This window comes from Periophthalmus magnuspinnatus, chromosome 10 (genome assembly GCF_009829125.3).
Source record: "Periophthalmus magnuspinnatus isolate fPerMag1 chromosome 10, fPerMag1.2.pri, whole genome shotgun sequence".
Classification (NCBI taxonomy): domain Eukaryota; kingdom Metazoa; phylum Chordata; class Actinopteri; order Gobiiformes; family Gobiidae; genus Periophthalmus; species Periophthalmus magnuspinnatus.
Window position 1 is genome coordinate 5,943,000 of NC_047135.1, and position 27,771 is coordinate 5,970,770.

The window sequence follows — 27,771 nt, forward strand, 5'->3', positions numbered from 1 at the left end:
AGACAAACCAGCGGTTTCTCTGTTGAGTAGTGCCACCTTGAGGTTAACCCTGATAACACAGTCGATAATTGTAACAAAGCCACTCCCATTCATTTTATCTAAAGTGAAGATTGAAGGCCAAGACTGAGAGTTAAGTTTATTTTACGTACATCAGAAATCATACCGCTCATTCAGCACCTTGGACAGCGGTCGAAATAGGACCAAAGCTGAAAAAAGCATCACTCTTTTTAAAACCATTTATCTCAGAGCCCTGAAGGTACTATGTCACAACAAAGATTACAAGATAAATACTTGAATGTAAATTAATCAATCAATAAAAAAATAAATATTTGTTGATAGCCCCGTGGCTATAATTGTTAAAAGTAAATTCCTACCATGAAAAAATAGAAATCGTGAGTAGTTTTCAAATACGTGTACCATTAAAGAATACATAGAGTCAATTCATTTATAAACTATATTTTGCATGTCATTATACTGACCCAAAAAATTATATCTCATATTGTTCAATGTTCATGTGATGTCAAAATGAGACTTTGTTGCTTTATTGTCTTACCTCTTCAGAGGGCCTCCTCCTGTCAGGAAGCACCAGTGTGTTGGCTTGACTCCCTGGGACTATAGTGGATCCTACGCTCATTCTGGGTCCAACTAACATGTAGCGCTTGTCTCCAGATCTGTACTGGATGCTGTGGCACAGAGTCCCGTCATAGTTTGTGTCCTGTAAGTACTTGGACGTGTAGTCAGTGCTCGACTTGGAGCACTGCATTGCAATCAGCACAATGATACTGATAATGAACAGAGCTGAGACCGAGGCCAGAGTTATCATGAGGTAAAAAGTCACATTAGTGTCCTCAGAGTCTTTAGTGGAGCTCTTAACATCAGAAGCTGCAAAAGCCTCTCTGGGCTCCACCACTTTGACAAGCACAGTAGCTGTAGCTGACAGGGACACGTTGCCATTGTCTTTGACCAGTATGACGAGTTTGTGCTCGGCCTCGTCTGTCTCTGTCAATGAGCGAAGTGTCCTGATCTGTCCTGTGTAGCGGTCCAACCCAAACAGACTGTGGTCAGTCACTTGCTGCAGTGAAAACAGCAGCCAGCCGTTATATCCGATATCAGCGTCACAGGCCCTGACTTTAGTCACCAAGTGTCCCGCGTTCACATTGCGGGGGATCTCCTCCACTCCTTCAGCAGAACCGTTAGAGCTGACTGGATACAGAATGACTGGAGCATTGTCATTCTGATCCAGAATGAACACGTGCACTGTCACGTTGCTGCTCAGTGACGGAGTCCCAGAGTCTGAGGCCACCACTTGAAACTGGAACGACTTTAATGTCTCAAAGTCAAAGCTTTTCAGCGCAGTGATTTGACCATTTTCCGCGTTCACGTTTAAAAAGAGCGCCACGTCCTTCTCCTGTCCTGTGCGCGCAATGCTGTAGGAAATATCTGCGTTTTCATTCTTATCTTTGTCTGATGCAGTTACAGAGAACAGTGACGTCCCTGACACGTTATTTTCTACAATATAAAAGTACAGAGGGTTTTGTTCAAACTGTGGACTGTTGTCGTTCACATCTAATATCTGAATACTGAGAGTTTTAGTGGTGGATAAAGGAGGCTCCCCACAGTCAGTGGCTTTTATTGTTATGTCATAATTTGACACCTCCTCCCTGTCCAGGAAATCCTTAGTGACAACTGAATATGTGTTTTCTTTATACGAGGGTTTTAGCTCAAAAGGCACGTTGTTTGTTATGTGCGCGATGATTTTACCATTGACGCCTGAGTCTTTGTCTTTGACTCGAATGAGAGAAACTACTGTCCCTGGTTTGGAGTCTTCAGACACTGTGTTTGACAGAGAAGTCACGTCTATTTCAGGTGAATTATCATTATTGTCAATTATTTGAATTACAACTCTACATTCGCCTGTGAGTGGGGGTGTGCCTTTGTCTGAAGCCTCTATGTCTAATCTAAATATATCTCCGTCCTCGTAGTCAAGTTTTCCCTTTACACGAATTTCTCCTGTTGCTTTGTCCAATTCAAAAACGTCATAAATTTTTCGGTGCAATGTTTTTCTTAATCTATATTCCACTTCACCATTTTTAGATTCGTCCAGATCAGTAGCATTAATTTTATAGACCACTGTCCCTACTTCAACATTTTCACTTATTGAAATTTGATACACCTCTTGACCAAACACTGGTTTATTATCGTTGATGTCTAAAACAACAATAGTAACATTTAAGGTCCCTGATTTTTGAGGTTTACCTCCATCGATCGCAGTCACCACGAGAAAGTGTTCATTTTTGTTTTCTCTGTCCAGAGATTTCTTTAGAACTAAAACGGGAGTTTTCTCACCATCACTTTCTCGAATATTAATGTCAAAATGTTCATTTGCAGACAAAATATAAGTGCGGATGGAGTTAATTCCTGCGTCTGGGTCGTGTGCAGAGTGTAGAGGAAATCGTGTTCCGGGTAAAGTGTGCTCTGCGATTTCATACAACTGATCCTTTTCGAGGAAGGCCGGTGCGTGGTCGTTTACATCAGTGATTTCTACAACCACATAATGAACTTCCAAAGGGTTTTCCACCAGAACCTTCAGCTCCATCAGACACGCACCGCTGCCCTGACACAGCTGCTCTCTGTCAATGCGGCCGTGGACGTACAAAGCGCCATTATCAACGTTTACAGCAAAAATTGCCTCATTTGTTTCAGAAACAACACGGATCCGTCTCTCACCCAAAGAGGAAACATCAAGACCCAGATCCTTTGCGACATTTCCAACCACAGTCCCGTCCCTCACCTCCTCCGGAACAGAGTATCTGATCTGAGCCAAAGCGCACTGCCCAAAAAACAGCAGTAGAGCCGAGCACAAAGTGATCCACGAGCAGATTCCCGTTAGAAAATGTCGTTCCGCTCTCATTGTTGTATAGAATTTCATTAATATGTATCTATCGTAATTAAAATCCACCACAAAAAGTAAAATCCTCAGTAATGCAAAAGACAAGTGGCCACTCCGTTCCACTAAAATGGACACAAAAGCCTTGAGAGAGGAGAGACAAACCAGCGGTTTCTCTGTTGAGTAGTGCCACCTTGGGGTTAACCATGATAACACAGTCGATAATTGTAACAAAGCCACTCCCATCCATTTTATCTGAAGTGAAGATTCAAGGCCAAGACTGAGAGTTAAGTTTATTTTACGTACATCAGAAATCATACCGCGCATTCAGCACCTTGGACAGCGGTCGAAATAGGACCAAAGCTAAAAAAAAAAAAAAGCCTCACAGTTTTTAAAACAGCTAATCTCAGAGCCCTGATTCTTCTATGTCACAACAAAGACGACAAGATATGATGACAAGATAAGTACTTCAATATATATGAAAATAAATAAATAAATAATATTTGCTGATACCCCCGTGGCTATAACTGTTGAAGGTAAACTCCAACCATGAAATATATAAATCGTGAGGGTTTTTTTTTTTTTTGTTTGTTTGTTTTTTAATACGTGAACCACTGAAGAATACACAGAGTTAATTAATTTATGTAATACATTTTACCTGGCATTATACTGACCAAAAAAAATAATATCTTATGATACTCAATCTTCATGTTATGTCAAAAAGAGACTATGCAGCTTTATTCTCTTACCTCCTCAGATGGCCTCCTCCTGTCAGGCAGCACCAGTGTGTTGGCTTGGCTCCCTGGGACTATAGTGGATCCTACGCTCATTCTGGGTCCAACTAACATGTAGCGCTTGTCTCCAGATCTGTACTGGATGCTGTGGCACAGAGTCCCGTCATAGTTTGTGTCCTGTAAGTACTTGGACGTGTAGTCAGTGCTGGACTTGGAGCACTGCATTGCAATCAGCACAATGATACTGATAATGAACAGAGCTGAGACCGAGGCCAGAGTTATCATGAGGTAAAAAGTCACATTAGTGTCCTCAGAGTCTTTAGTGGAGCTCTTAACATCAGAAGCTGCAAAAGCCTCTCTGGGCTCCACCACTTTGACAAGCACAGTAGCTGTAGCTGACAGGGACACGTTGCCATTGTCTTTGACCAGTATGACGAGTTTGTGCTCGGCCTCGTCTGTCTCTGTCAATGAGCGAAGTGTCCTGATCTGTCCTGTGTAGCGGTCCAACCCAAACAGACTGTGGTCAGTCACTTGCTGCAGTGAAAACAGCAGCCAGCCGTTATATCCGATATCAGCGTCATAGGCCCTGACTTTAGTCACCAAGTGTCCCGCGTTCACATTGCGGGGGATCTCCTCCACTCCTTCAGCAGAACCGTTAGAGCTGACTGGATACAGAATGACTGGAGCGTTGTCGTTCTGATCCAGAATGAACACGTGCACTGTCACGTTGCTGCTCAGTGACGGAGTCCCAGAGTCTGAGGCCACCACTTGAAACTGGAACGACTTTAATGTCTCAAAGTCAAAGCTTTTCAGCGCAGTGATTTGACCATTTTCCGCGTTCACGTTTAAAAAGAGCGCCACGTCCTTCTCCTGTCCTGTGCGCGCAATGCTGTAGGAAATATCTGCGTTTTCATTCTTATCTTTGTCTGATGCAGTTACACAGAACAGTGACGTCCCTGACACGTTATTTTCTACAATATAAAAGTACAGAGGGTTTTGTTCAAACTGTGGACTGTTGTCGTTTACATCTAATATCTGAATACTGAGAGTTTTAGTGGTGGATAAAGGAGGCTCTCCACAGTCAGTGGCTTTTATTGTTATGTCATAATTTGACACCTCCTCTCTGTCCAGATAATCCTTAGTGACAACTGAATATGTGTTTTCTTTATACGAGGGTTTTAGCTCAAAAGGCACGTTGTTTGTTATGTGCGCGATGATTTTACCATTGACGCCAGAGTCTTTGTCTGTTACACTAATGAGTGAAATAACTGTCCCTGGTTTGGAGTCTTCAGACACTGTGTTTGACAGAGAAGTCACGTCGATTTCAGGTGAATTATCATTTACATCTATGATTTTTATAATTACTCTACATTCACCTGTTAATTTGTGAGTGCCTTTATCAGAAGCTTCCACGTCTAATTCATAATGATCAATTTCTTCAAAGTCAATTGTGCCTCTTGTGACAATTTCTCCCGTTAATCTGTTTAATTCAAATGTTTTATAAACATCTTGGATCAATGTTTCCCCGAGGCTGTACTCAATTTCTGCATTTATTCCTTCATCCGCATCTGTTGCATTTAGTTTAAATATTACAGTTCCCTTCTCCAAATTTTCATTCACCATGATATGATAAACCTCTTGAGTAAAAACTGGTCTATTGTCATTACTGTCCAGAACAATGATGGTAATATTTAAGGTCCCTGATTTTTGTGGTTTCCCCCCATCAACCGCTGTCAGGAGCAGAGAGTGTGTGCTGCTCTGTTCTCGGTCTAAAGGCTTCTTTAGCACCAGAAACGGGATTTTACCCAAGTCACTTTGGCGAATATTAATTTCAAAATGTTCGTTTGCAGATAACGTATATGTGCGGATCGAGTTTGTTCCTGCGTCCGGATCATTGGCAGGGTGTAACTGGAGTCTTTTACCCGGCAAAGTGTGCTCTCCAATCTCAAACGTTTGGTTTGTTTTAGGAAATCTTGGCGCGTGGTCATTGACATCAGTGATTTCTACAACCACATAGTGAACTTCCAAAGGGTTTTCCACCAGAACCTTCAGCTCCATCAGACACGTACCGCTGCCCTGACACAGCTGCTCTCTGTCAATGCGGCCGTGGACGTACAAAGCGCCATTATCAGCGTTTACTGCAAAAATAGCATCCTTTGTTTCAGAAATACGGAACCGTCTCTCACCCAAAGAGGCAACATCAAGTCCAAGATCCTTTGCGACATTTCCAACAACAGTCCCGTCCCTCACCTCCTCCGGAACAGAGTATCTGATCTGAGCCAAAGCGCACTGTCCAAAAAACAGCAGTAGAGCAGAGCACAAAGTGATCCACGGATATTTCATCTGAACAAATTGTCTTTTCGTCTCCATCTTTGTCCACAAATCCTTTTACTTGTAATGAAATTTCTTGACGCCACTAGAACGCCAAATAATCCAACGTTACGCTTTAGACAAACAGCCACTGTACCGTTAAGTCAAACAGAAACAAAAGGATCTGAAAGAGGAGGGACGAAGTGGGGCAGGGATATTCATGTGAAATAGTGCCCCCTAATGATCAAACAGAGCGCAAACGTCAGATGAAATATACAGAGTATCCATTCAACATGACTACATTTACCGTGCACTCTGTTCTCACTGAAAATGAGCACTCATTGCTCACAGATTATGTCTGAGAAACTGGGTTTTACAGAAAATCTTTCCTCATGCAAAGTTCACTGTGGCTGCCAGAGTGTGGTGTGTGGGATTGTGTGTTCTCCAAAACAATCCACAATTAGCTAAGAATTTATTGACATAACTTCAGCCATCCAAATATACAATGAATACTGCGGTACGCCACTGTCAAAAGCCTTTCACACTGCTGAACATGGCGTGACCTTTCACCTCCCTAATACGGGTAAACCAGGTATGAAGTGAAACACAATGGTAAGAGGAAGAGATTGTGTGCTGAAAATGCTCTAATATCAACTATAAACTTTATCTAAAAAAAAAAAAAAAAAAAAAAAAAAGTCACTTTCAGCACCACGGACAGCAATGGTACCGATCCTCAAACACACATGACAAGTCTAAAAACAGGTGTAGACAAAATATTGTGTGTTTGCTTTCAACATTTGGACACCATTGTCCCAGCTGTGGGGTATTTGTTATTTGTTTCTAACAGAATGTTTTCATAAAGTGCTGTTTGTTTAAAACAAAACATGAAATTCAAAATATATTTGGAAGAAAGACATTTTATTTGTGATGCTACTTTATGGCAACAAATATGAACTTAATGTTTTGTAGCTCTGCACCATGGACAGCAATGCTATGATTATTACACTGAGTAGCACCAATACTAAACACATTAATACCCGTTATATCTACTTAACACTGGAGACCATATCACATGTGAGGAAACAGAATAATGTCACCTCTTCAGACTTTCAATAGTTTCTTATAACCTTATCTTCTTGTTCCTGATAAATACCTTGAATAATATATAAAATATTAAAATTTGAGGATGCCATGAGCCTGCATTTTTTTTGGTGATCAGCATGGACACTCTCGCAACTGCAAACAGTTTCAGCAAAGTAAGGTATAAGTAATTATTCATATTGTTATTTATAGTCAAGTAAATTAAAACCAACAGTTGTTGCATTGTTGTCTTACCTCCTCAGAGGGCCTCCTCCTGTCAGGCAGCACCAGTGTGTTGGCTTGACTCCCTGGGACTATAGTGGATCCTACGCTCATTCTGGGTCCAACTAACATGTAGCGCTTGTCTCCAGATCTGTACTGGATGCTGTGGCACAGAGTCCCGTCATAGTTTGTGTCCTGTAAGTACTTGGACGTGTAGTCAGTGCTGGACTTGGAGCACTGCATTGCAATCAGCACAATGATACTGATAATGAACAGAGCCGAGACTGAGGCCAGAGTTATCATGAGGTAAAAAGTCACATTAGTGTCCTCAGAGTCTTTAGTGGAGCTCTTAACATCAGAAGCTGCAAAAGCCTCTCTGGGCTCCACCACTTTGACAAGCACAGTAGCTGTAGCTGACAGGGACACGTTGCCATTGTCTTTGACCAGTATGACGAGTTTGTGCTCGGCCTCGTCTGTCTCTGTCAAAGAGCGAAGTGTCCTGATCTGTCCTGTGTAGCGGTCCAACCCAAACAGACTGTGGTCAGTCACTTGCTGCAGTGAAAACAGCAGCCAGCCGTTATATCCGATATCAGCGTCATAGGCCCTGACTTTAGTCACCAAGTGTCCCGCGTTCACATTGCGGGGGATCTCCTCCACTCCTTCAGCAGAACCGTTAGAGCTGACTGGATACAGAATGACTGGAGCGTTGTCGTTCTGATCCAGAATGAACACGTGCACTGTCACGTTGCTGCTCAGTGACGGAGTCCCAGAGTCTGAGGCCACCACTTGAAACTGGAACGACTTTAATGTCTCAAAGTCAAAGCTTTTCAGCGCAGTGATTTGACCATTTTCCGCGTTCACGTTTAAAAAGAGCGCCACGTCCTTCTCCTGTCCTGTGCGCGCAATGCTGTAGGAAATATCTGCGTTTTCATTCTTATCTTTGTCTGATGCAGTTACACAGAACAGTGACGTCCCTGACACGTTATTTTCTACAATATAAAAGTACAGAGGGTTTTGTTCAAACTGTGGACTGTTGTCGTTTACATCTAATATCTGAATACTGAGAGTTTTAGTGGTGGATAAAGGAGGCTCTCCACAGTCAGTGGCTTTTATTGTTATGTCATAATTTGACACCTCCTCCCTGTCCAGGAAATCCTTAGTGACAACTGAATATGTGTTTTCTTTATACGAGGGTTTTAGCTCAAAAGGCACGTTGTTTGTTATGTGCGCGATGATTTTACCATTGACGCCTGAGTCTTTGTCTTTGACACGAATGAGAGAAACTACTGTCCCTGGTTTGGAGTCTTCAGACACTGTGTTTGACAGAGAAGTCACGTCTATTTCAGGTGAATTGTCATTCATATCTATGATTTTTATAATAATTCTACACTCACCCGTCAACGTCGGAGTGCCTTTATCAGAAGCTTCCACGTCTAATTCATAATGATCAATGTCTTCAAAGTCAATTGTGCCTCTTGTGACAATTTCTCCCGTTAATCTGTTTAATTCAAATGTTTTATAAACATCTTGGATCAATGTTTCCCCGAGGCTGTACTCAATTTCTCCGTTTATTCCTTCATCCGCATCTGTCGCGTTTAGTTTAAATATTACAGTTCCCTTCTCCAAATTTTCATTCACCATGATATGATAAACCTCTTGAGTAAAAACTGGTCTATTGTCATTACTGTCCAGAACAATGATGGTAATATTTAAGGTCCCTGATTTTTGTGGTTTCCCCCCATCAACCGCTGTCAGGAGCAGAGAGTGTGTGCTGCTCTGTTCTCGGTCTAAAGGCTTCTTTAGCACCAGAAACGGGATTTTACCCAAGTCACTTTGGCGAATATTAATTTCAAAATGTTCGTTTGCAGACAACGTATATGTGCCGATCGAGTTTGTTCCTGCGTCGGGATCATGGGCAGGGTGTAACTGGAGTCTTTTACCCGGCAAAGTGTGCTCTCCAATCTCAAACGTTTGGTTTGTTTTAGGAAATATTGGCGCGTGGTCATTGACATCAGTGATTTCTACAACCACATAGTGAACTTCCAAAGGGTTTTCCACCAGAACCTTCAGCTCCATCAGACACGTACCGCTGCCCTGACACAGCTGCTCTCTGTCAATGCGGCCGTGGACGTACAAAGCGCCATTATCGGGGTTTACAGCAAAAATAGCCTCATTTGTTTCAGAAACAACACGGAACCGTCTCTCACCCAAAGAGGCAACATCAAGACCAAGATCCTTTGCGACATTTCCAACCACAGTTCTGTCCCTCACCTCCTCCGGAACAGAGTATCTGATCTGAGCCAAAGCGCACTGTCCAAAAAACAGCAGTAGAGCCGAGCACAAAGTGATCCACGAGCAGATTCCCGTTAGAAAATGTCGTTCAGCTCTCATTGTTGTATAAAATTTCATTAATATGTATCTATCGTAATTAAAATCCACCACAAAAAAGTAAAATCCTCAGTAACGCAAAAGACAAGAAGCCACTCCGCTCCACTAAAATGGACACAAAAGCCTTGAGAGAGGAGAGACAAACCAGCGGTTTCTCTGTTGAGTAGTGCCACCTTGAGGTTAACCCTGATAACACAGTCGATAATTGTAACAAAGCCACTCCCATCCATTTTATCTAAAGTGAAGATTGAAGGCCAAGACTGAGAGTTAAGTTTATTTTACGTACATCAGAAATCATACCGCGCATTCAGCACCTTGGACAGCGGTCGAAATAGGACCAAAGCTGAAAAAAAGCCTCACACTTTTTAAAACCATTAATCTCAGAGCCCTGAAGGTACTAGGTCACAACAAAGATTACAAGATAAATACTTGAATGTAAATTAATCAATCAATAAAAAAATAAATATTTGTAGATAGCCCCGTGGCTATAACTGTTGAAAGTAAATTCCTACCATGAAAAAATAGAAATCGTGAGTAGTTTTCAAATACGTGTACCATTAAAGAATACATAGAGTCAATTCATTTATAAACTATATTTTGCATGTCATTATACTGACCCAAAAAATTATATCTCATATTGTTCAATGTTCATGTGATGTCAAAATGAGACTTTGTTGCTTTATTCTCTTACCTCCTCAGAGGGCCTCCTCCTGTCAGGCAGCACCAGTGTGTTGGCTTGACTCCCTGGGACTATAGTGGATCCTACGCTCATTCTGGGTCCAACTAACATGTAGCGCTTGTCTCCAGATCTGTACTGGATGCTGTGGCACAGAGTCCCGTCATAGTTTGTGTCCTGTAAGTACTTGGACGTGTAGTCAGTGCTCGACTTGGAGCACTGCATTGCAATCAGCACAATGATACTGATAATGAACAGAGCTGAGACCGAGGCCAGAGTTATCATGAGGTAAAAAGTCACATTAGTGTCCTCAGAGTCTTTAGTGGAGCTCTTAACATCAGAAGCTGCAAAAGCCTCTCTGGGCTCCACCACTTTGACAAGCACAGTAGCTGTAGCTGACAGGGACACGTTGCCATTGTCTTTGACCAGTATGACGAGTTTGTGCTCGGCCTCGTCTGTCTCTGTCAATGAGCGAAGTGTCCTGATCTGTCCTGTGTAGCGGTCCAACCCAAACAGACTGTGGTCAGTCACTTGCTGCAGTGAAAACAGCAGCCAGCCGTTATATCCGATATCAGCGTCATAGGCCCTGACTTTAGTCACCAAGTGTCCCGCGTTCACATTGCGGGGGATCTCCTCCACTCCTTCAGCAGAACCGTTAGAGCTGACTGGATACAGAATGACTGGAGCGTTGTCGTTCTGATCCAGAATGAACACGTGCACTGTCACGTTGCTGCTCAGTGACGGAGTCCCAGAGTCTGAGGCCACCACTTGAAACTGGAACGACTTTAATGTCTCAAAGTCAAAGCTTTTCAGCGCAGTGATTTGACCATTTTCCGCGTTCACGTTTAAAAAGAGCGCCACGTCCTTCTCCTGTCCTGTGCGCGCAATGCTGTAGGAAATATCTGCGTTTTCATTCTTATCTTTGTCTGATGCAGTTACACAGAACAGTGACGTCCCTGACACGTTATTTTCTACAATATAAAAGTACAGAGGGTTTTGTTCAAACTGTGGACTGTTGTCGTTTACATCTAATATCTGAATACTCAGAGTTTTAGTGGTGGATAAAGGAGGCTCTCCACAGTCAGTGGCTTTTATTGTTATGTCATAATTTGACACCTCCTCCCTGTCCAGGAAATCCTTAGTGACAACTGAATATGTGTTTTCTTTATACGAGGGTTTTAGCTCAAAAGGCACGTTGTTTGTTATGTGCGCGATGATTTTACCATTGACGCCAGAGTCTTTGTCTTTGACGCGAATGAGAGAAACTACTGTCCCTGGTTTGGAGTCTTCAGACACTGTGTTTGACAGAGAAGTCACGTCTATTTCAGGTGAATTATCGTTTACGTCTATGATTTTTATATTAACTCTACATTCACCAGTTGACGGAGGGGCACCATTATCTGACGCTTCGATTTCAAGTCCGTAGGTTTCCCTGATCTCATAATCTAATGCTTTTTTCACTTTTATTTCCCCTGTTGATATGTCTAGATCAAATATATCATGTATATCTTGCTTTACTGTTGTCATAAATCTATAGTTAATTTCCCCGTTGGTACCTTCATCCACATCAACAGCATTAAGTCGAAATATTAAAGTTCCAACTGGAACATTTTCCTTTACTGTAATTTCAAATACATCTTGGCTGAAAACTGGCCTGTTGTCATTACTGTCGAGAACAATTATTGAAACATTTAGTGTCCCTGATTTTTTAGGTTTGCCTCCATCAACTGCTGTCACTACAAAAAAGTGATGACTATCTACTTCCCTGTCTAGAGCTTTTTTTAAAACCAAGAATGGAATTTTCTCACCATCAGTTTCACGAATATTAATGTCAAAATGATCATTTGCAGACAAAGTGTAGGTGCGGATGGAATTTAGTCCTGCATCTGGATCATAAGCGGAATGTAGCTGAAATCTTTTACCCGGCAAAGTGTGCTCTCCAATTTCAAATGTTTGGTTTGTTTTAGGAAATCTTGGCGCGTGGTCATTGACATCAGTGATTTCTACAACCACATAGTGAACTTCCAAAGGGTTTTCCACCAGAACCTTCAGCTCCATCAGACACGTACCGCTGCCCTGACACAGCTGCTCTCTGTCAATGCGGCCGTGGACGTACAAAGCGCCACTATCGGCGTTTACAGCAAAAATAGCGTCCTTTGTTTCAGAAACAACACGGAATCGTCTCTCATTCAAAGAGGCAACATCAAGACCAAGATCCTTTGCGACATTTCCAACCACAGTCCCGTCTTTGACCTCCTCCGGAACAGAGTATCTGATCTGAGCCAAAGCGCACTGTCCAAAAAACAGCATAAGGGCTGAGCATAAAGTGATCCACGAGCATTTCCCCACTACAAAAGGCTGCTTCATCTTCAGCGTGATTAACAAATCTTTTTAAATTGTAGCTCCTAATACACCAACTAATCCACGGTATCAGAACACACAAGTAACTACAACGCTTCAGTCAAAAAGAAACAAAAGGATGTGTGAGAGGAGGGACAAAGTGTGGCGAAGGATTCTTTGAGGGTTAGTGCCACCGTGTGGTTACACTTTAAACTGAAGAAAACACATCATCGCATGATGTAACACGGGTTCTATTTTAAAAAAAAAATACACAACATATTGCATAGGTATGGACGTTTGAGGATACTGGATTTTTAACCATACACTATTTACGTTGCTTCAGCACCAGGGACAGCGGCATCATTGCAATTCATGAGGATAGTAGAATAATATCCAAAAATGTTCTCTAAATAACAATACAATTAAAATAAATTATATGAAATTTTTAAAATTCGTTTAGTGAAATGCTCTATTATTTCATTAAGAAAGTTTATCCCCGACTTTTTTTTTTATTGACGTCTTTAAATATAATAAACTAGAAAAACAAACAAAAAAAAAAAAAAAACAATCGTTCTGTTTTAAAGAAATCAGAAATAAATGTCATTTCTTATGTCTTTCTTAATATGTTTGTGCTTCATAGTCACTTATGCGTTGACACTGTAGAATCACATTTAAGAATAGATACAATAATTATTCTTGTAAAATCACTGTATTTGACCTGTTTTATCTGAGACTTTCAACTATGTCACAAATATTATTTACATTATTATTCAACTACCAATTTTTTTCAAATTCTGAACATGTGACTCATAAAATACAAATTATTTAACCGTGCCATCTAAAAATTCTTGCTGAAACTTCGAGCTTAATCGCCTGCTCTTGTATATAATATCTTAGTTGGTATTAATAATGGCCACATAATTGGAGAAAAAAAAAGTTTTGAGTTTATCTCTTACCTCTTCAGAGGGCCTCCTCCTGTCAGGCAGCACCAGTGTGTTGGCTTGACTCCCTGGGACTATAGTGGATCCTACGCTCATTCTGGGTCCAACTAACATGTAGCGTTTGTCTCCAGATCTGTACTGGATGCTGTGGCACAGAGTCCCGTCATAGTTTGTGTCCTGTAAGTACTTGGACGTGTAGTCAGTGCTGGACTTGGAGCACTGCATTGCAATCAGCACAATGATACTGATAATGAACAGAGCTGAGACCGAGGCCAGAGTTATCATGAGGTAAAAAGTCACATTAGTGTCCTCAGAGTCTTTAGTGGAGCTCTTCACATCAGAAGCTGCAAAAGCCTCTCTGGGCTCCACCACTTTGACAAGCACAGTAGCTGTAGCTGACAGGGACACGTTGCCATTGTCTTTGACCAGTATGACGAGTTTGTGCTCGGCCTCGTCTGTCTCTGTCAATGAGCGAAGTGTCCTGATCTGTCCTGTGTAGCGGTCCAACCCAAACAGACTGTGGTCAGTCACTTGCTGCAGTGAAAACAGCAGCCAGCCGTTATATCCGATATCAGCGTCATAGGCCCTGACTTTAGTCACCAAGTGTCCCGCGTTCACATTGCGGGGGATCTCCTCCACTCCTTCAGCAGAACCGTTAGAGCTGACTGGATACAGAATGACTGGAGCGTTGTCGTTCTGATCCAGAATGAACACGTGCACTGTCACGTTGCTGCTCAGTGACGGAGTCCCAGAGTCAGAGGCCACCACTTGAAACTGGAACGACTTTAATGTCTCAAAGTCAAAGCTTTTCAGCGCAGTGATTTGACCATTTTCCGCGTTCACGTTTAAAAAGAGCGCCACGTCCTTCTCCTGTCCTGTGCGCGCAATGCTGTAGGAAATATCTGCGTTTTCATTCTTATCTTTGTCTGATGCAGTTACACAGAACAGTGACGTCCCTGACACGTTATTTTCTACAATATAAAAGTACAGAGGGTTTTGTCCAAACTGTGGACTGTTGTCGTTTACATCTAATATCTGAATACTCAGAGTTTTAGTGGTGGATAAAGGAGGCTCTCCACAGTCAGTGGCTTTTATTGTTATGTCATAATTTGACACCTCCTCCCTGTCCAGGAAATCCTTAGTGACAACTGAATATGTGTTTTCTTTATACGAGGGTTTTAGCTCAAAAGGCACGTTGTTTGTTATGTGCGCGATGATTTTACCATTGACGCCTGAGTCTTTGTCTGTTACACTAATGAGAGAAACTACTGTCCCTGGTTTGGAGTCTTCAGACACTGTGTTTGACAGAGAAGTCACGTCTATTTCAGGTGAATTATCATTATTGTCAATTATTTTAATTACAACTCTACATTCGCCTGTGAGTGGGGGTGTGCCTTTGTCTGAAGCCTCTATGTCTAATTTAAACACATCCCCGTCTTCGTAGTCAAGTTTTCCCTTTACACGAATTTCTCCTGTTGCTTTGTCCAATTCAAAAACGTCATAAATTTTTCGGTGCAATGTTTTTCTTAATCTATATTCCACTTCACCATTTTTAGATTCGTCCAGATCAGTAGCATTAATTTTATAGACAACTGTCCCTACTTCAACATTTTCACTTATGGAAATTTGATACACCTCTTGACCAAACACTGGTTTATTATCGTTGCTGTCTAAAACAACAATAGTAACATTTAAGGTCCCTGATTTTTGAGGTTTACCTCCATCGATCGCAGTCACAACGAGAAAGTGTTCATTTTTGTTTTCTCTGTCCAGAGATTTCTTTAGAACTAAAATAGGAGTTTTCTCGCCATCACTTTCTCGAATATTAATGTCAAAATGTTCATTTGCAGACAAAATATAAGTGCGAATGGAATTAATTCCTGCGTCTGGGTCGTGCGCAGAGTGTAGAGGAAATCGTGTTCCGGGTAAAGTGTGCTCTGCGATTTCATACAACTGATCCTTTTCGAGGAAGGCCGGTGCGTGGTCGTTTACATCAGTGATTTCGACAACCACATAGTGAACTTCCAAAGGGTTTTCCACCAGAACCTTCAGCTCCATCAGACACGTACCGCTGCCCTGACACAGCTGCTCTCTGTCAATGCGGCCGTGGACGCACAAAGCGCCATTATCAGCGTTTACAGCAAAAATAGCGTCCTTTGTTTCAGAAATACGGAACCGTCTCTCACCCAAAGAGGCAACATCAAGACCAAGATCCTTTGCAACATTTCCAACCACAGTTTTGTCCCTCACCTCCTCCGGAACAGAGTATCTGATCTGAGCCATAGCGCACTGTCCAAAAAACAGCAGTAGAGTCGAGCACAAAGTGATCCACGAGCAGATTCCAAGTAGAAATGGCTTTTTCATCTCCTGCATTGTTCACACAGAAATGTACTTACGATCACTGTTTTACAGCGACCAAAGAACCAAATTTTCCAGAGTGTTAAAAGAGACAGGTCGGCGAGTCACCCTCCACTTAAACAAAAGGGTATTTGAGAGGAGGGACGAAGTGGGGCAGAGGATTATCTGTTTAGTAGTGCCACCTATTGGCCATTCAGCATAAAATAGTCACTCATTTAGAACTAGGATCATTTCAAAGTTGACTTTAGTTTGAAGACAATTATATTGCTGTACTCACATAACTAAATTGCATGAGTTAGTTGGTACAGCCAATATTCTTTAAAGGTTGGAGACAGAAACCCTTCCTTCAGCACCACGGACAGCGATTGAACCAACTCTCAAATCATTAGAACTTTCTGGACAAGTAAATTAAAACCTCTTCAAATATAACCAATTCAAGTATGAATGTAAAAAACAAAAAAGAATTTGGACTAAAAGAATGTAAAAATAAGAATAGAAATGATGCGTAATTCTTTATTTATTGGCGCATTACTTAACTTTCTGGAGGTGGCACGTCACTCCTATGAGTACACAATAAATATTTATTTAAACAGCACGGATGAAAGCCAAGTACTGGTCAAAACAAAATATTGCATACAGTAATTACTGGGAAGGAGCAGGCTTAATCAAGTCAACACACTGTGTTTATTCTCAGTATTCAAGATCAGAGAATTGAGTCTGCAGTGTGCTTGTATATTTTATGATCATCAAAGATGCAACAGGAACTTCAAACATTTAACATTTAAATAAAATAAAAGAATAATGATAATTCATTTTTATTTTCATTTTTAAACTAATCGTAAGATAGAACTGTGCCCTCTTACCTCTTCAGAGGGCCTCCTCCTGTCAGGCAGCACCAGTGTGTTGGCTTGACTCCCTGGGACTATAGTGGATCCTACGCTCATTCTGGGTCCAACTAACATGTAGCGCTTGTCTCCAGATCTGTACTGGATGCTGTGGCACAGAGTCCCGTCATAGTTTGTGTCCTGTAAGTACTTGGACGTGTAGTCAGTGCTGGACTTGGAGCACTGCATTGCAATCAGCACAATGATACTGATAATGAACAGAGCTGAGACTGAGGCCAGAGTTATCATGAGGTAAAAAGTCACATTAGTGTCCTCAGAGTCTTTAGTGGAGCTCTTAACATCAGAAGCTGCAAAAGCCTCTCTGGGCTCCACCACTTTGACAAGCACAGTAGCTGTAGCTGACAGGGACACGTTGCCATTGTCTTTGACCAGTATGACGAGTTTGTGCTCGGCCTCGTCTGTCTCTGTCAAAGAGCGAAGTGTCCTGATCTGTCCTGTGTAGCGGTCCAACCCAAACAGACTGTGGTCAGTCACTTGCTGCAGTGAAAACAGCAGCCAGCCGTTATATCCGATATCAGCATCATAGGCCCTGACTTTAGTCACCAAGTGTCCCGCGTTCACATTGCGGGGGATCTCCTCCACTCCTTCAGCAGAACCGTTAGAGCTGACTGGATACAGAATGACTGGAGCGTTGTCGTTCTGATCCAGAATGAACACGTGCACTGTCACGTTGCTGCTCAGTGACGGAGTCCCAGAGTCTGAGGCCACCACTTGAAACTGGAACGACTTTAATGTCTCAAAGTCAAAGCTTTTCAGCGCAGAAATTGTGCCACTTTCTCCGTTTATGTTTAAAAATGATCCCACTTGTCCCTTAGTGTCTAGTGAATATGAAACTACAGCGTTTTCCCCATCATCGGTATCAGTTGCAGACACTGAGAGTATAGAGGATCCTGGTTCGTTGTTTTCAAAAACATGAAATATGTAGGGACTTTGAGAAAACATCGGGCAGTTGTCATTTACATCGATTACATTTACGTGTATGTCTTTTGAGGATGTCAGGTGAGGGTTTCCTGAATCTTTTGCACTAATCGTAATACTGTAGGTTTTTATTAGTTCCTTATCCAATTTGTCCTTAGTTACCAGTGAGTATGAGAGGCCATCAGCTGACTGTTTTAAATCAAACGGTAAATCAGTGGCAATAGTGCAGGTAACTTCACCGTTTAAGCCTGAGTCCCGATCGGTCACCGCCATTAGAGCAACTACTGTGCCCAGTGGAGCATTTTCAGCAATGCGACCAGAGAGTGAAGTAATGTCTATTTCTGGTGGGTTGTCATTCACGTCTTGTACCGTTACGATCACGTTGCAGTGCGTAGACAGAGGCACAGCGCCTTTATCTGCAGCAACAACCTTTATCTCATAAAGTTGCTTTTCTTCAAAGTCAAGCTTACTCTTAACACTCAACCTTCCAGTTTTACTGTCTAAGTCAAATGGCTCTGAAGAAAGCCCACGGAACTTACTCCTTATAGAGTATTCTATCTCACCATTTGCCCCCGAGTCAGCGTCCGAGGCGTTTACTATCAGCAGAAACGTTCCTATAGGCGCATCTTCCTTGACTGTTACTGTATATTTCTGTTTACTGCAAATTGGCGGGTTATCATTTATGTCAGATACAACAATAGTAATGTTTATAGTGCTTGATTTGGGTGGTTTGCCTCCATCTGAAGCTGTAATCTGAAGCGCATGCTGGGCTTTGTCCTCTCTGTCTAACTGTCTTTGTAAAATGAGAAATGGTACTTTTCCATCCTCCCCAAATTCTTCAGTTTCCAGGCGAAAATATTGGTTGTGGATCATTTTGTACGAATGTAATGAATTTATGCCTACATCTAAATCGTGTGCTCCTTCCAACTGAAACCGCGACCCAACTACGGCAGATTCAAGTATTTCAACTGTGTATTTTTCGTCTGGAAACCTGGGAGCATTGTCATTTATATCGTGTATTTCAACTATTAACTGGTGCATTTCCAAAGGATTTTCCACCACAGCCTTCAGATTAATTATACACGGAACGGTTTTTGCGCACAAGTCCTCTCTGTCCACTCGACTGTTCACTGACAAACGTCCATCTTCTGGGTTTATTCTAAAAAAGTCCAGCTTTGTTCCTGAGACCACGCGAAGATTTCTCTCCACTAGTCTTCCGAGATCTAATCCAAGGTCTTTGGCCACGTTTCCAAGCTCAGTGCCCTTTTTCACTTCTTCGTTAACAGAATAACGTATTTGAGCAGTAATCCCCCTGAATGTCAAAATCGTTAAACAAATAATCCACGGCTGCAGCCATTGTTCTTGGACGACCCTTTTCGCCATTTTATGTTTCTCTTTTTATAGATTTAATCCTCGTAAAAATCCGCTTGCTGTTGTTGTTGTTGAAGAAAAAATATTGCTAGAAAATAGATTTTCGTTGGTTCTTTGTGGGCGTCTGCAATATACGTTTAACACCACTCAAACAATCCTCAGTTTTGCGCACGATCTCTATGATAAAATGCACAGCGTATTGCCACCACCTATCGGTTTAACCAGAATGTGGTTAGAATTTAAGAATGCTGTTAAATTAGAAGCTGCATATGACCTAATTTATATGTAAGTTTCTGTACAATAAAAAAACAATAACAAAATCAAGCTTGTAATTTTGTATTTCTATTTATTTATTTATTTTTGTTTTGTTTTGTTTTTATCTTTAAAATGTTGAATTAGACAGGGTAATCTATTGACGAAGTTAGTGAACTCCTTGGAAATCGTATTTTGTTATTGCAGTTCACTCCACGTTACTTGTTAAACAACGTGATGTTGCAGAATTAAAATGATTTGCAGTATTGTTGTTTACTGTGCCTGTTATATCAGAAGTGCACACACCACACCCATGAAGCCTGTTCTCTTTCTTGAAGCGAACAGTGACCTCTACTGGACACAAGCCGCATGTGCATAATGGAACTCTTAAGATGAAACAATAAACTGCCCACCTTATTTGCTATTACCAACCAGGCTTAGCTACAGACCTATATGTAGCTATTTTATGTTTATATCCCTTTTTTTTAGTGTGCATTAATCCAGCAAATACAAGCCAGTCGCAATAGTATCATTCAAATCAAGTCCAATGACCTATATATCAGTAGTGGTGGGATGGGGAAGGGTGGGGAGGACCGCCTATACGCATGCGCAAGAACACACCCTGCCGCATTGCCGACTGGTTTCAAAAATGCACATCCCCCATTTCCCACTGGCCATTACAGGGGCGCATAGCTTTATAACAGCTATTTCATTATTCATCAATTTATTTTTATTCTTATTTAGGCTATGCATGACTTGTGTAGTGGGCGTTTTTACTGCGGTGTAACATATTTAGGTCAGATCACTGTGAAATTGCTCGCATCCTCGCAGCCTCCCTCTTCCAGACAGACCGTCGTCATGGAAACGGAGGTCACACGTCACTGTCCTTGGTGCTGAAACAGAGGAGGTCTGGCTGTGAGAGGCAAAGAGACGTGAGCTGAGAAAGCAAATCCTACACTATGTTTAAAAGCAGGAATGGGAGCTGGTTAATTTACTAAATACCACTAAATATTCTAGTTATGGCAGTTGTACTTTTGCAGCCTACACTTTAAAACCTGTAGGCTATAAATCCAGCCATGTAACTATCCCAATTGCACAGCTGTCTCAGTCTCGACGCTGCACCTACAAACACACACAGCACCTCACCTTCTACTCTGAGCTCAATTCAGCTTTAAATGTTTAATTCATCTATCAGTTTAATTAATCAAATAGTGTGGTGGAATTTTGTGAAGGATTGATACTAAACCATATTTAAATGTAACTAGTACTTTACTTTTACCTAAGTAATCTACAAATTTGACAGCAACTTGTATTACAAAATTTTGCTCTGCTCCCACCACTGTTAAAAAGTAATATGATAGTGAAGATATGAGTTATTAAGCGACATCTTATAATAGTTTTGCTTTCTCTGACCTACATTTATCTCATTGTCTGCGCTGTCTGATGACGTGTGCTGGACGACTGGTGCCCGCTTGTGGCTGCTCCAAACACTTGTTCCACTTTGGTGCATTGCTGGCTCATGTGTCTAAAGCAGTGGTTCTTAACCTTGTTGGAGGTACTGAACCCCACCAGTTTCATATGCACATTCACCGAACCCTTGTTTATTGAAGAAAAAAAAAAAAAAAAAAAAAAAAAAAAAAAAATATATATATATATATATATATATATATATATATATATATATATATATATATATATATATATATATATATATATATATATATATATATATATATATATATATATATATATATATATATATATATATATATATATATATATATATATAATTTTTATTTTATTTTTATTTTATTTATTTTTTTTCAAATTCAAGACATATGTATGTTTTACTGGTGCACAAAATGAATCGTGCAGTAACATCACTGTGTTCAAGGAATAAAACCAATACAATGCGTGAACTCACAACAAATTACATACCTTTTTACAAAGATATGACCTTTTTTAATACTACCACACTGAAATTATTTTAATTTTTAACCTTATGTATTTCAATAATGAACTTATTGTATTTATGCTATTTATTATTTGTAACATTTTAACACACACCCATCACCCAATTTCCATCACACTAGAATAATCATGAATATTTACTGCAAATCAGTGTGACTTCTGCTGTTGCCTTTGAGAGACCAGTTCAGAAATGCATGGCTTCACCTTGGCAAGTGCCACTCTCATGTTATTTTCACAGCAAAGTCTGTTCCTTTTCCTCGTTTTTATGTTGTTTTGTTTTTATGCCGTTCAAACGGCTCATTTAAGTTGGGCAGGTACTTCGACACATCAAAGGGTGCATTTGTTGAATTGGGCAACATCTGAAGACGCTCGCAGTCCGCTAATCGTATGAGTCTGGTGTGTGTCTTGACCTCCGCCGAACCCCTGAGACTTGCTCACCGAACCCCTAGGGTCTACTGGTCTAAATGAACAGTCAGTGTAAAATGAAGAACAAGACAAGATCCTTTCTATTTAGCTTTATTTTTAATTTACTTGTTTTTATTATTATTATTAGGGGTTTTTTGTTTTGGTTTTTTGTTTTTTCGGCTTATTTTTTTATTGATTTTTCTTTCTATAAACAAAAAGGGAACTGAGTAGTATCCATATTGAATGCATGACTTTTTTTTTTATATATATAATAAATGAATGTAAAATCATCCTTTTGGGTCAAATGTCCAGTTCTTGACTGAGTTGCTTCCTTTGTTCCACTTCATAGTTTACAGGAAAATTATTCCATCCATATTTGAAGGAATTTTGTCAGGACCTTTCCCCATTCAGAAGATTTATTTTGATTTGAATTTATCAAGTCCCATAACAAAGGAGGACTGTCACAATACCACATCATTTTCAACTCAGGAAGGAATACTTTGCCTGAAAGCCATAAATATAAGTTAAACTGGGAGACAAACCCAATACTCCCATAATATGCATTTTATTTTTACACCTTTTCACTTAAAATTAGTTAAACACACTAAAGAAATGTTTTAGTTTTACAAGAAAATGAATATACTTGTCATATGACTGTGATCTTATTAGTAACTCAATGCCTAAGAACATATATTAACTAGAATGAGGCAAACATTTTATTATCATTATTAAATGATCACACTGACAATGATACACCATCAAATAAAAAAAATAAATAAATACACTACACATCACACCATCAAATATCACTGTACAAGAGCACTTTTTTGCCTGCAATAATGTTTCAAACGAGGGATATATTCAAACACGGCCACTGTGTAATAGCAACAGGATCATCATTAAAGTTGATGGCACATGTCACATTTGAAAAGGCAATTACATTACATAACTCATTATCTATCTGTGTAACATGGCACCATATTATTATGGTTCACACAGCAGATAGAAGAAGACAAGTTGTTCCAGTTAAAATCAGTCATGACTAGATTGTTACAAATTTTAAAGGTCACTCACTTGGAATTATTTGCAAACAAATAAAAACAAAAACAAAAATCCTGTATAAGACAAAAATGGTTAGACCAGTTAAATTATGTTTCTCAAGCATGGTAGCACCTCAATGTTTTCGATACAGCTGGAGGAGCTTGGATACCAATGAGATACACAAAACACTATTGTTCCAGTATGTAGGTATTCATTGTAAGGCCTAACTTATCCTCTCATTATACACCATATTTGCATAACATGCCAGTATTACAAAAAATAACAAAAAAACAACCTTTTTGTAATACTATGAATATGTAATAAGATATGTACTAAAGCTAATACATAGTACAGAATAGTCACAACTTTTCCATACTTTACTAGTAAACCAGTGCTTTCAATATGTTCTTGTGCTTTCTCACATTTTAGACCCTTTAATGTACATCATTTATTTCAAGCCAGAAGATTTAAGGTTCCAATTATTTTTTTGAAAAGGCATCTGGTTTTAATTCAACATCTTTCCATCCAATTTGGCTTCTTCAAAAACACTTCAGTCTTAACAATTTGGTCTTCTTGAAACAGTGAAGCCATGCAGTCATTTCATGCATGTATGGACAGTAGAGGTTTTTGATTGACACTGCATGTGCTTACTCAGGAAAAGCAGGGTTGATGTCCTCAAATGGCAGCAATAATAACAGTTGATGTTTTGCATGATTAATATACATAGTGGACAAAATATTTTTCCCTCAACAAAGCCGTCCATGAAACCGATGGTCACCAGGAAGGGACTTGGCCTTATTTGGCACTGCTGGTGCTGCTGACAGACCCCTGGAGGGGAGAAGGGGAGAAAGAAAATTAAGAAACATATTGTGAGGTATTAAAAGAACTGACAAGTCATGCAGCCAAAGTTTGTCACTCGGGTAGGGAATTCAGGCAAGGAAAAGAGGGTTAAGACCTGAGGAACATTTTTAAGCATTCAGCAGTGAAGAGACTCCATAAACTAAAAACATGCAGTGAGAGCACGTGGGAGAGAGTGGTTGCTAGGTAACTGGGTGACTGGACCACATTGCCTTTTCCTGTACAAAGAAATGGGTCAATGCACGCCATTGTGTCAGACATAGGAAGTGGGTGCAAATCTGAAGAATGATATAAAAATTTTTTATAAATATACATTTTTAAAACAAGTAAAGTAGACATAGGAAAGAGTGCATGAGCTGTGTTTGACATACAGGTTTGGGTAACTGGAAACTGACAACTGTTAGTATTTCACAAGCTTTGAGTGAGAAGGTGCAAGGGCCTAATACATATGAAATAAAATAGCCATCTCATTGTGAATGAATTAACAATCGGTTTCTCAGTTTACGGGGAATTTATGCAGTTGATGTTAAAACAACTTATTGTGCTTAATATATGACTACATGTGACATCATGTAAATATTTCTATAAAATGTAAGAAGTGAAGAATCAGGGGACAAGGGTATTAGAAAATAGCTGAAAACAAAACAGAAAAACAATTAAAAAGCATCCAGAGAGTGGCAGTCCTCCATACCTCCATTTGTCGACTGGGTCTTCCTCACTTTGGATACTTTAATAGAAAAAGAAACAAGCCATTTAAAAGTCTGCTCACTGGAAAACCAAATAAAAATGTAGCTCGTGAAAACTATACAAACAAATAAAATGTTGTTTAGATTGCATGCTGTTGGGATATACTTTTACTGTAAGGTTTTTTTTTAACCATGTCTAACAGTTTATAAATACAAAAACATGCAAGTTCAAGGGATGGTTATAATAAAAATGAAGAGCACAAAGCGAATATATGCATTTCACAGCTGAATCATTGAGTATGGACACAGTGAGTAAAGTTCACTTTTTGCAACAAACATTTTCCTAGTTTCTGTGGCAGTCGCCAAGTATAGGTCATACGTTTCACGAGTTTAGTTTTGTTTGTTTTTTTACAATAGAGTTAAACAGAACAGTTGTTTCTGTAAATTTTGCTATGCACTTGTTGGGTGAAGCTGATACTTACCGTCTCTGCTTAAGAACAAGACACTGCTTAAAAATAAGGCCCTAACAATATGAACAGAAAGCTCAGGGAAAGGTTATTCATTTATTATTGTTATGTTTTTCAACTTTTGATTTTTAGAAAGTTGACTTGCACTTAAACACACTGAACTTTTAGGAAACATTATGGCATTAAAATTTGTGTATGTGTGTGGATTTAATACATTGCTAGGTAACAACAGAAAAATAAAAGAAGGCAAACATTAAGTAATTCCTACAGTTGACAAAAATCTATTTATTAGAATAGACATTTGATGTTGAAGTGATTGTGGTGAGGTGAGAAAACAAAGACTATGTTAAAATTGTGATGCACAGAAATGGGTAAACAGCAGACTGTCAGGTCACACATGTACCTGCAGAGTGGAGGGCGCAGAGTCGCTGGTGTCTGTCACTCCTGTGCCTCGTGGTATACTGGACACTATGTATCTGGAGCCTTTGGGCACAGGCTGTCTCACCACCAGCTTTCCTTTCCTGGTCTCTGCCAGAAACAGGCTGTACCAGTAGGCATCATTGGACACCAGAGTGGAGTCTGCGATGGTGGAGTTCCTCTCACTGATCACACTGTTCCTGCAGGGAGGAGGAGCTTTGCTGCTGGACTTGGGTTTCTGACACTTGAGCACGATGGTGACCAGTATGGTGATGAGCAGGAGGAAGGAGACCGAGCCCAGACCAATCACCAGATACAGGTTCAGGTCTGAGAAGATGTCATACTCCAGAGGCACCTCCGTCATGTCAGAGTAGTGCTTCACAGCCGTCTCCACCGTGGACAGTTTGATGGTCACTGTGGCCGACAGGGAGGGCTGCCCGTTGTCCTTGGCAACCACCACCAGCTGCTGGTGGCGCGGGTCTCTGTAGCTGAACATTCTCATGGTGCGGATCTCTCCGTTGTACTGGTCCAGACTGAACAACGTGGCGTCAGTGACCTGTAGAAACTGGTAGGTGATGCGAGAGTTGTGCACAGAGTCAGTGTCCAGAGCTATCACTTTGGCCACCAGCGAGCCTTTATCAGTGGACCTGGGGATCTTCTCCTCCACCACTGAGCCGTGTGCGCGCCACGGGGACACGATGACCGGAGCGTTGTCGTTTTGGTCCATAATAATGATGTGCACAGTCACGTTGCTGCTCAGAGGAGGAGAGCCCGAGTCTCTGGCCTCGATGTGGAACAGAAACTCCTTCTCTATCTCATAGTCAAATGTCTTGAGCGCGTACAAGTTCCCGTTCTCTGGGTTGATGGAGAACAGCATGGACATGGAGGTGTTGGCTATCTCCTTCTCCAGGATGAAGTAAACTAGATACTGGTTTTCATGGAGGTCAGGGTCAAAGGCCGTGAGTGAGCCGAGCAGGGCTCCTGGTGCGTTATTCTCTGGGACACGTATAGTGTAAAAGGACTGAGGGAACTGTGGCACATTGTCGTTCACGTCCAGCAGCTCTAAAGTCATAGTCTCATTGTCAGATAATGGAGGAGAGCCTCTGTCTGTGACAGTGAACGTGATGTCGTACTCAGGGACTTTCTCCCGGTCTAAAGGCTCAGACACCACCAGTTCATAATAGTTATCAGAAGACTGACGCAGTTTAAAAGGCAAATTAGGTGGAACAGACAGATCCACCATCCCATTGTTTCCAGAATCTTTGTCATTAACACTGACTACAGCTATGACTGTGTCTATGGGCTCATTTTCTTTAATTGGACTTTGAAAAGACTTAATTGAAATATCTGGGTGGTTGTCATTCATGTCTGTGACCTGTATAGTCACTTTACATTGTCCAGATAAGGGGTTAGGCCCCTTGTCACTGGCAATCACCTCCATTTCATAAATCTTAAAATCTTCATAATTGATCATCTCTTTGACTCTGATTTCACCATTGTCCGGGTTCAGAGTAAACATGTTCTGTGTCCTCTCTGATGTGTACAGGCTGTATGAGTAAACTAAATCAGAGTTGGAGCCTTCATCTAAATCTGTAGCATTTAGTTTAATCACTAAACTGCCAATTGGAGAATTTTCCAAAACATTAACAACGTACTTTTCTTCGTCAAATGAAGGGGCGTTGTCGTTCACATCAAGCACGCGAACAATAATGCTGGCTGTACCTGTGCGCGTGGGGACCCCTCCGTCCACCGCCGTGAGAATGAGATTATGAACAGCCTGCTGCTCTCTGTCCAATGTCTTTTTCAATATCAAGTCCGCAAACTTTGACCCATCTCTGCTTGTCTGAATTTCTAAACCAAAATATTCACTCGAGCTCAGATGATAATCTTTAACTGAATTTGTTCCCACGTCTGGGTCCTCAGCGTTATTCAGTGAAAACCTCTCTCCAACTGGACTTGATTCAGAAATATCCAAATGCATCGTCCCACGACGAAAATGTGGAGCGTTGTCATTAATATCCATAATTTCTACCTCGATATTAAACATTCGCACAGGATTCTCTATTGTAGCGTCCAATTTCAGGAAGCAAGTTGTGGTTTTAATTGGACACAGCAACTCCCTATCAATCCTTTCCAATACATACAGCTCTCCAGTTTCCTTGTTGATGTCGAGGTATTTCTTATTTGTCCTGATGTCAATGCGCATTTTTCTTTTATTCAGGGTCTTCACGTCCAAGCCCAAATCTGCCGCTAAATTGGCGACCACAGCTCCTTCCTCCATTTCTTCTGGAACAGAGTAATGCGTAACGGCCAAAACCGCGTCCGTCACGAGGTAAACGAAGACAATCATTGAAAAATACATCATGACACAAGCACGTTCACCCATAGCGCGCGTCCCTGTGTCGGTATTTTAGTATCTTACTTCGTAGAAAACCAGTGCGTTTAGCAGATAACCAGCGAATGATGCGGCAAGGAACGCAACTGACACCGGTAAAGTACGCGTAAAGCACGGCACATGACTGCTTCCACCAATGGCATGTGAGG

The 27,771-nt window shown here is 40.9% G+C and overlaps 7 protein-coding genes across 8 annotated transcripts in view; all 7 read right to left on the reverse strand.

Annotated features, from left to right (window-relative positions):
* Positions 1-16,057, reverse strand: part of LOC129456592 (protocadherin alpha-8-like) — a 104,208-nt gene extending 88,151 nt beyond the window's left edge. Inside the window, exon 1 of the mRNA XM_055224836.1 lies at positions 13,594-16,057. Coding sequence (XP_055080811.1) covers positions 13,594-15,951 — 2,358 coding nt within the window. The 5' untranslated portion in view covers positions 15,952-16,057. The remainder of the gene's footprint in view (positions 1-13,593) is intronic.
* On the reverse strand, positions 542-2,911 carry LOC129456623 (protocadherin alpha-8-like). The gene has a single exon (XM_055225028.1). It carries the CDS (start codon positions 2,909-2,911, stop codon positions 542-544), a length of 2,370 nt encoding a protein of 789 aa, XP_055081003.1.
* LOC129456591 (protocadherin alpha-2-like) lies at positions 3,625-5,990 on the reverse strand. Its single transcript, XM_055224835.1, has one exon. It carries the CDS (start codon positions 5,962-5,964, stop codon positions 3,625-3,627), a length of 2,340 nt encoding a protein of 779 aa, XP_055080810.1. The 5' UTR covers positions 5,965-5,990.
* Positions 7,147-9,624, reverse strand: LOC129456624 (protocadherin alpha-2-like). The gene is made up of 2 exons (XM_055225029.1): positions 7,267-9,624; positions 7,147-7,167 (listed from the first exon to the last, which is right to left on the reverse strand). Exons 1-2 carry the CDS (start codon positions 9,622-9,624, stop codon positions 7,147-7,149), a joined length of 2,379 nt encoding a protein of 792 aa, XP_055081004.1.
* On the reverse strand, positions 10,301-12,664 carry LOC129456625 (protocadherin alpha-3-like). Its single transcript, XM_055225030.1, has one exon. It carries the CDS (start codon positions 12,662-12,664, stop codon positions 10,301-10,303), a length of 2,364 nt encoding a protein of 787 aa, XP_055081005.1.
* A 433-nt stretch (positions 16,058-16,490) lies between the features above and the next one.
* On the reverse strand, positions 16,491-19,142 carry LOC117378047 (protocadherin alpha-3-like). The gene is made up of 2 exons (XM_055225044.1): positions 16,800-19,142; positions 16,491-16,496 (listed from the first exon to the last, which is right to left on the reverse strand). Exons 1-2 carry the CDS (start codon positions 19,140-19,142, stop codon positions 16,491-16,493), a joined length of 2,349 nt encoding a protein of 782 aa, XP_055081019.1.
* A 2,821-nt stretch (positions 19,143-21,963) lies between these two features.
* The window catches only part of LOC117377603 (protocadherin alpha-C2-like), a 159,887-nt gene continuing 154,079 nt past the window's right edge, over positions 21,964-27,771 (reverse strand). Inside the window, exons 1-3 of one of the 2 annotated variants that reach the window (XM_033974058.2) lie at positions 25,214-27,709; positions 24,349-24,384; positions 21,964-23,627 (exon numbers count right to left, since the gene is read on the reverse strand). In XM_033974058.2, the coding sequence (XP_033829949.1) occupies positions 24,373-24,384; positions 25,214-27,613 (2,412 nt within the window). In that variant the 5' untranslated portion in view covers positions 27,614-27,709 and the 3' untranslated portion in view covers positions 21,964-23,627; positions 24,349-24,372. Of the gene's footprint in view, positions 23,628-24,348; positions 24,385-25,213; positions 27,710-27,771 lie in introns of those variants that run through there. The other variant, XM_055224966.1, reaches the window with a different exon arrangement.

What these genes read in the sequence shown, in the direction of transcription:
- LOC129456623 (XM_055225028.1), bottom strand. Translation starts at nt 2,911, where the DNA reads ATGAGAGCGGAACGACATTTTCTAACGGGAATCTGCTCGTGGATCACT.
- LOC129456591 (XM_055224835.1), bottom strand. Translation starts at nt 5,964, where the DNA reads ATGAAATATCCGTGGATCACTTTGTGCTCTGCTCTACTGCTGTTTTTT.
- LOC117378047 (XM_055225044.1), bottom strand. Translation starts at nt 19,142, where the DNA reads ATGGCGAAAAGGGTCGTCCAAGAACAATGGCTGCAGCCGTGGATTATT.
- LOC129456625 (XM_055225030.1), bottom strand. Translation starts at nt 12,664, where the DNA reads ATGAAGCAGCCTTTTGTAGTGGGGAAATGCTCGTGGATCACTTTATGC.
- LOC129456624 (XM_055225029.1), bottom strand. Translation starts at nt 9,624, where the DNA reads ATGAGAGCTGAACGACATTTTCTAACGGGAATCTGCTCGTGGATCACT. An exon ending in GGAGGAGGCCCTCTGAGGAG is followed by an intron (nt 7,168 to 7,266) that starts GTAAGACAACAA and finishes AACTGTTTGCAG; the next exon opens with TTGCGAGAGTGTCCATGCTG.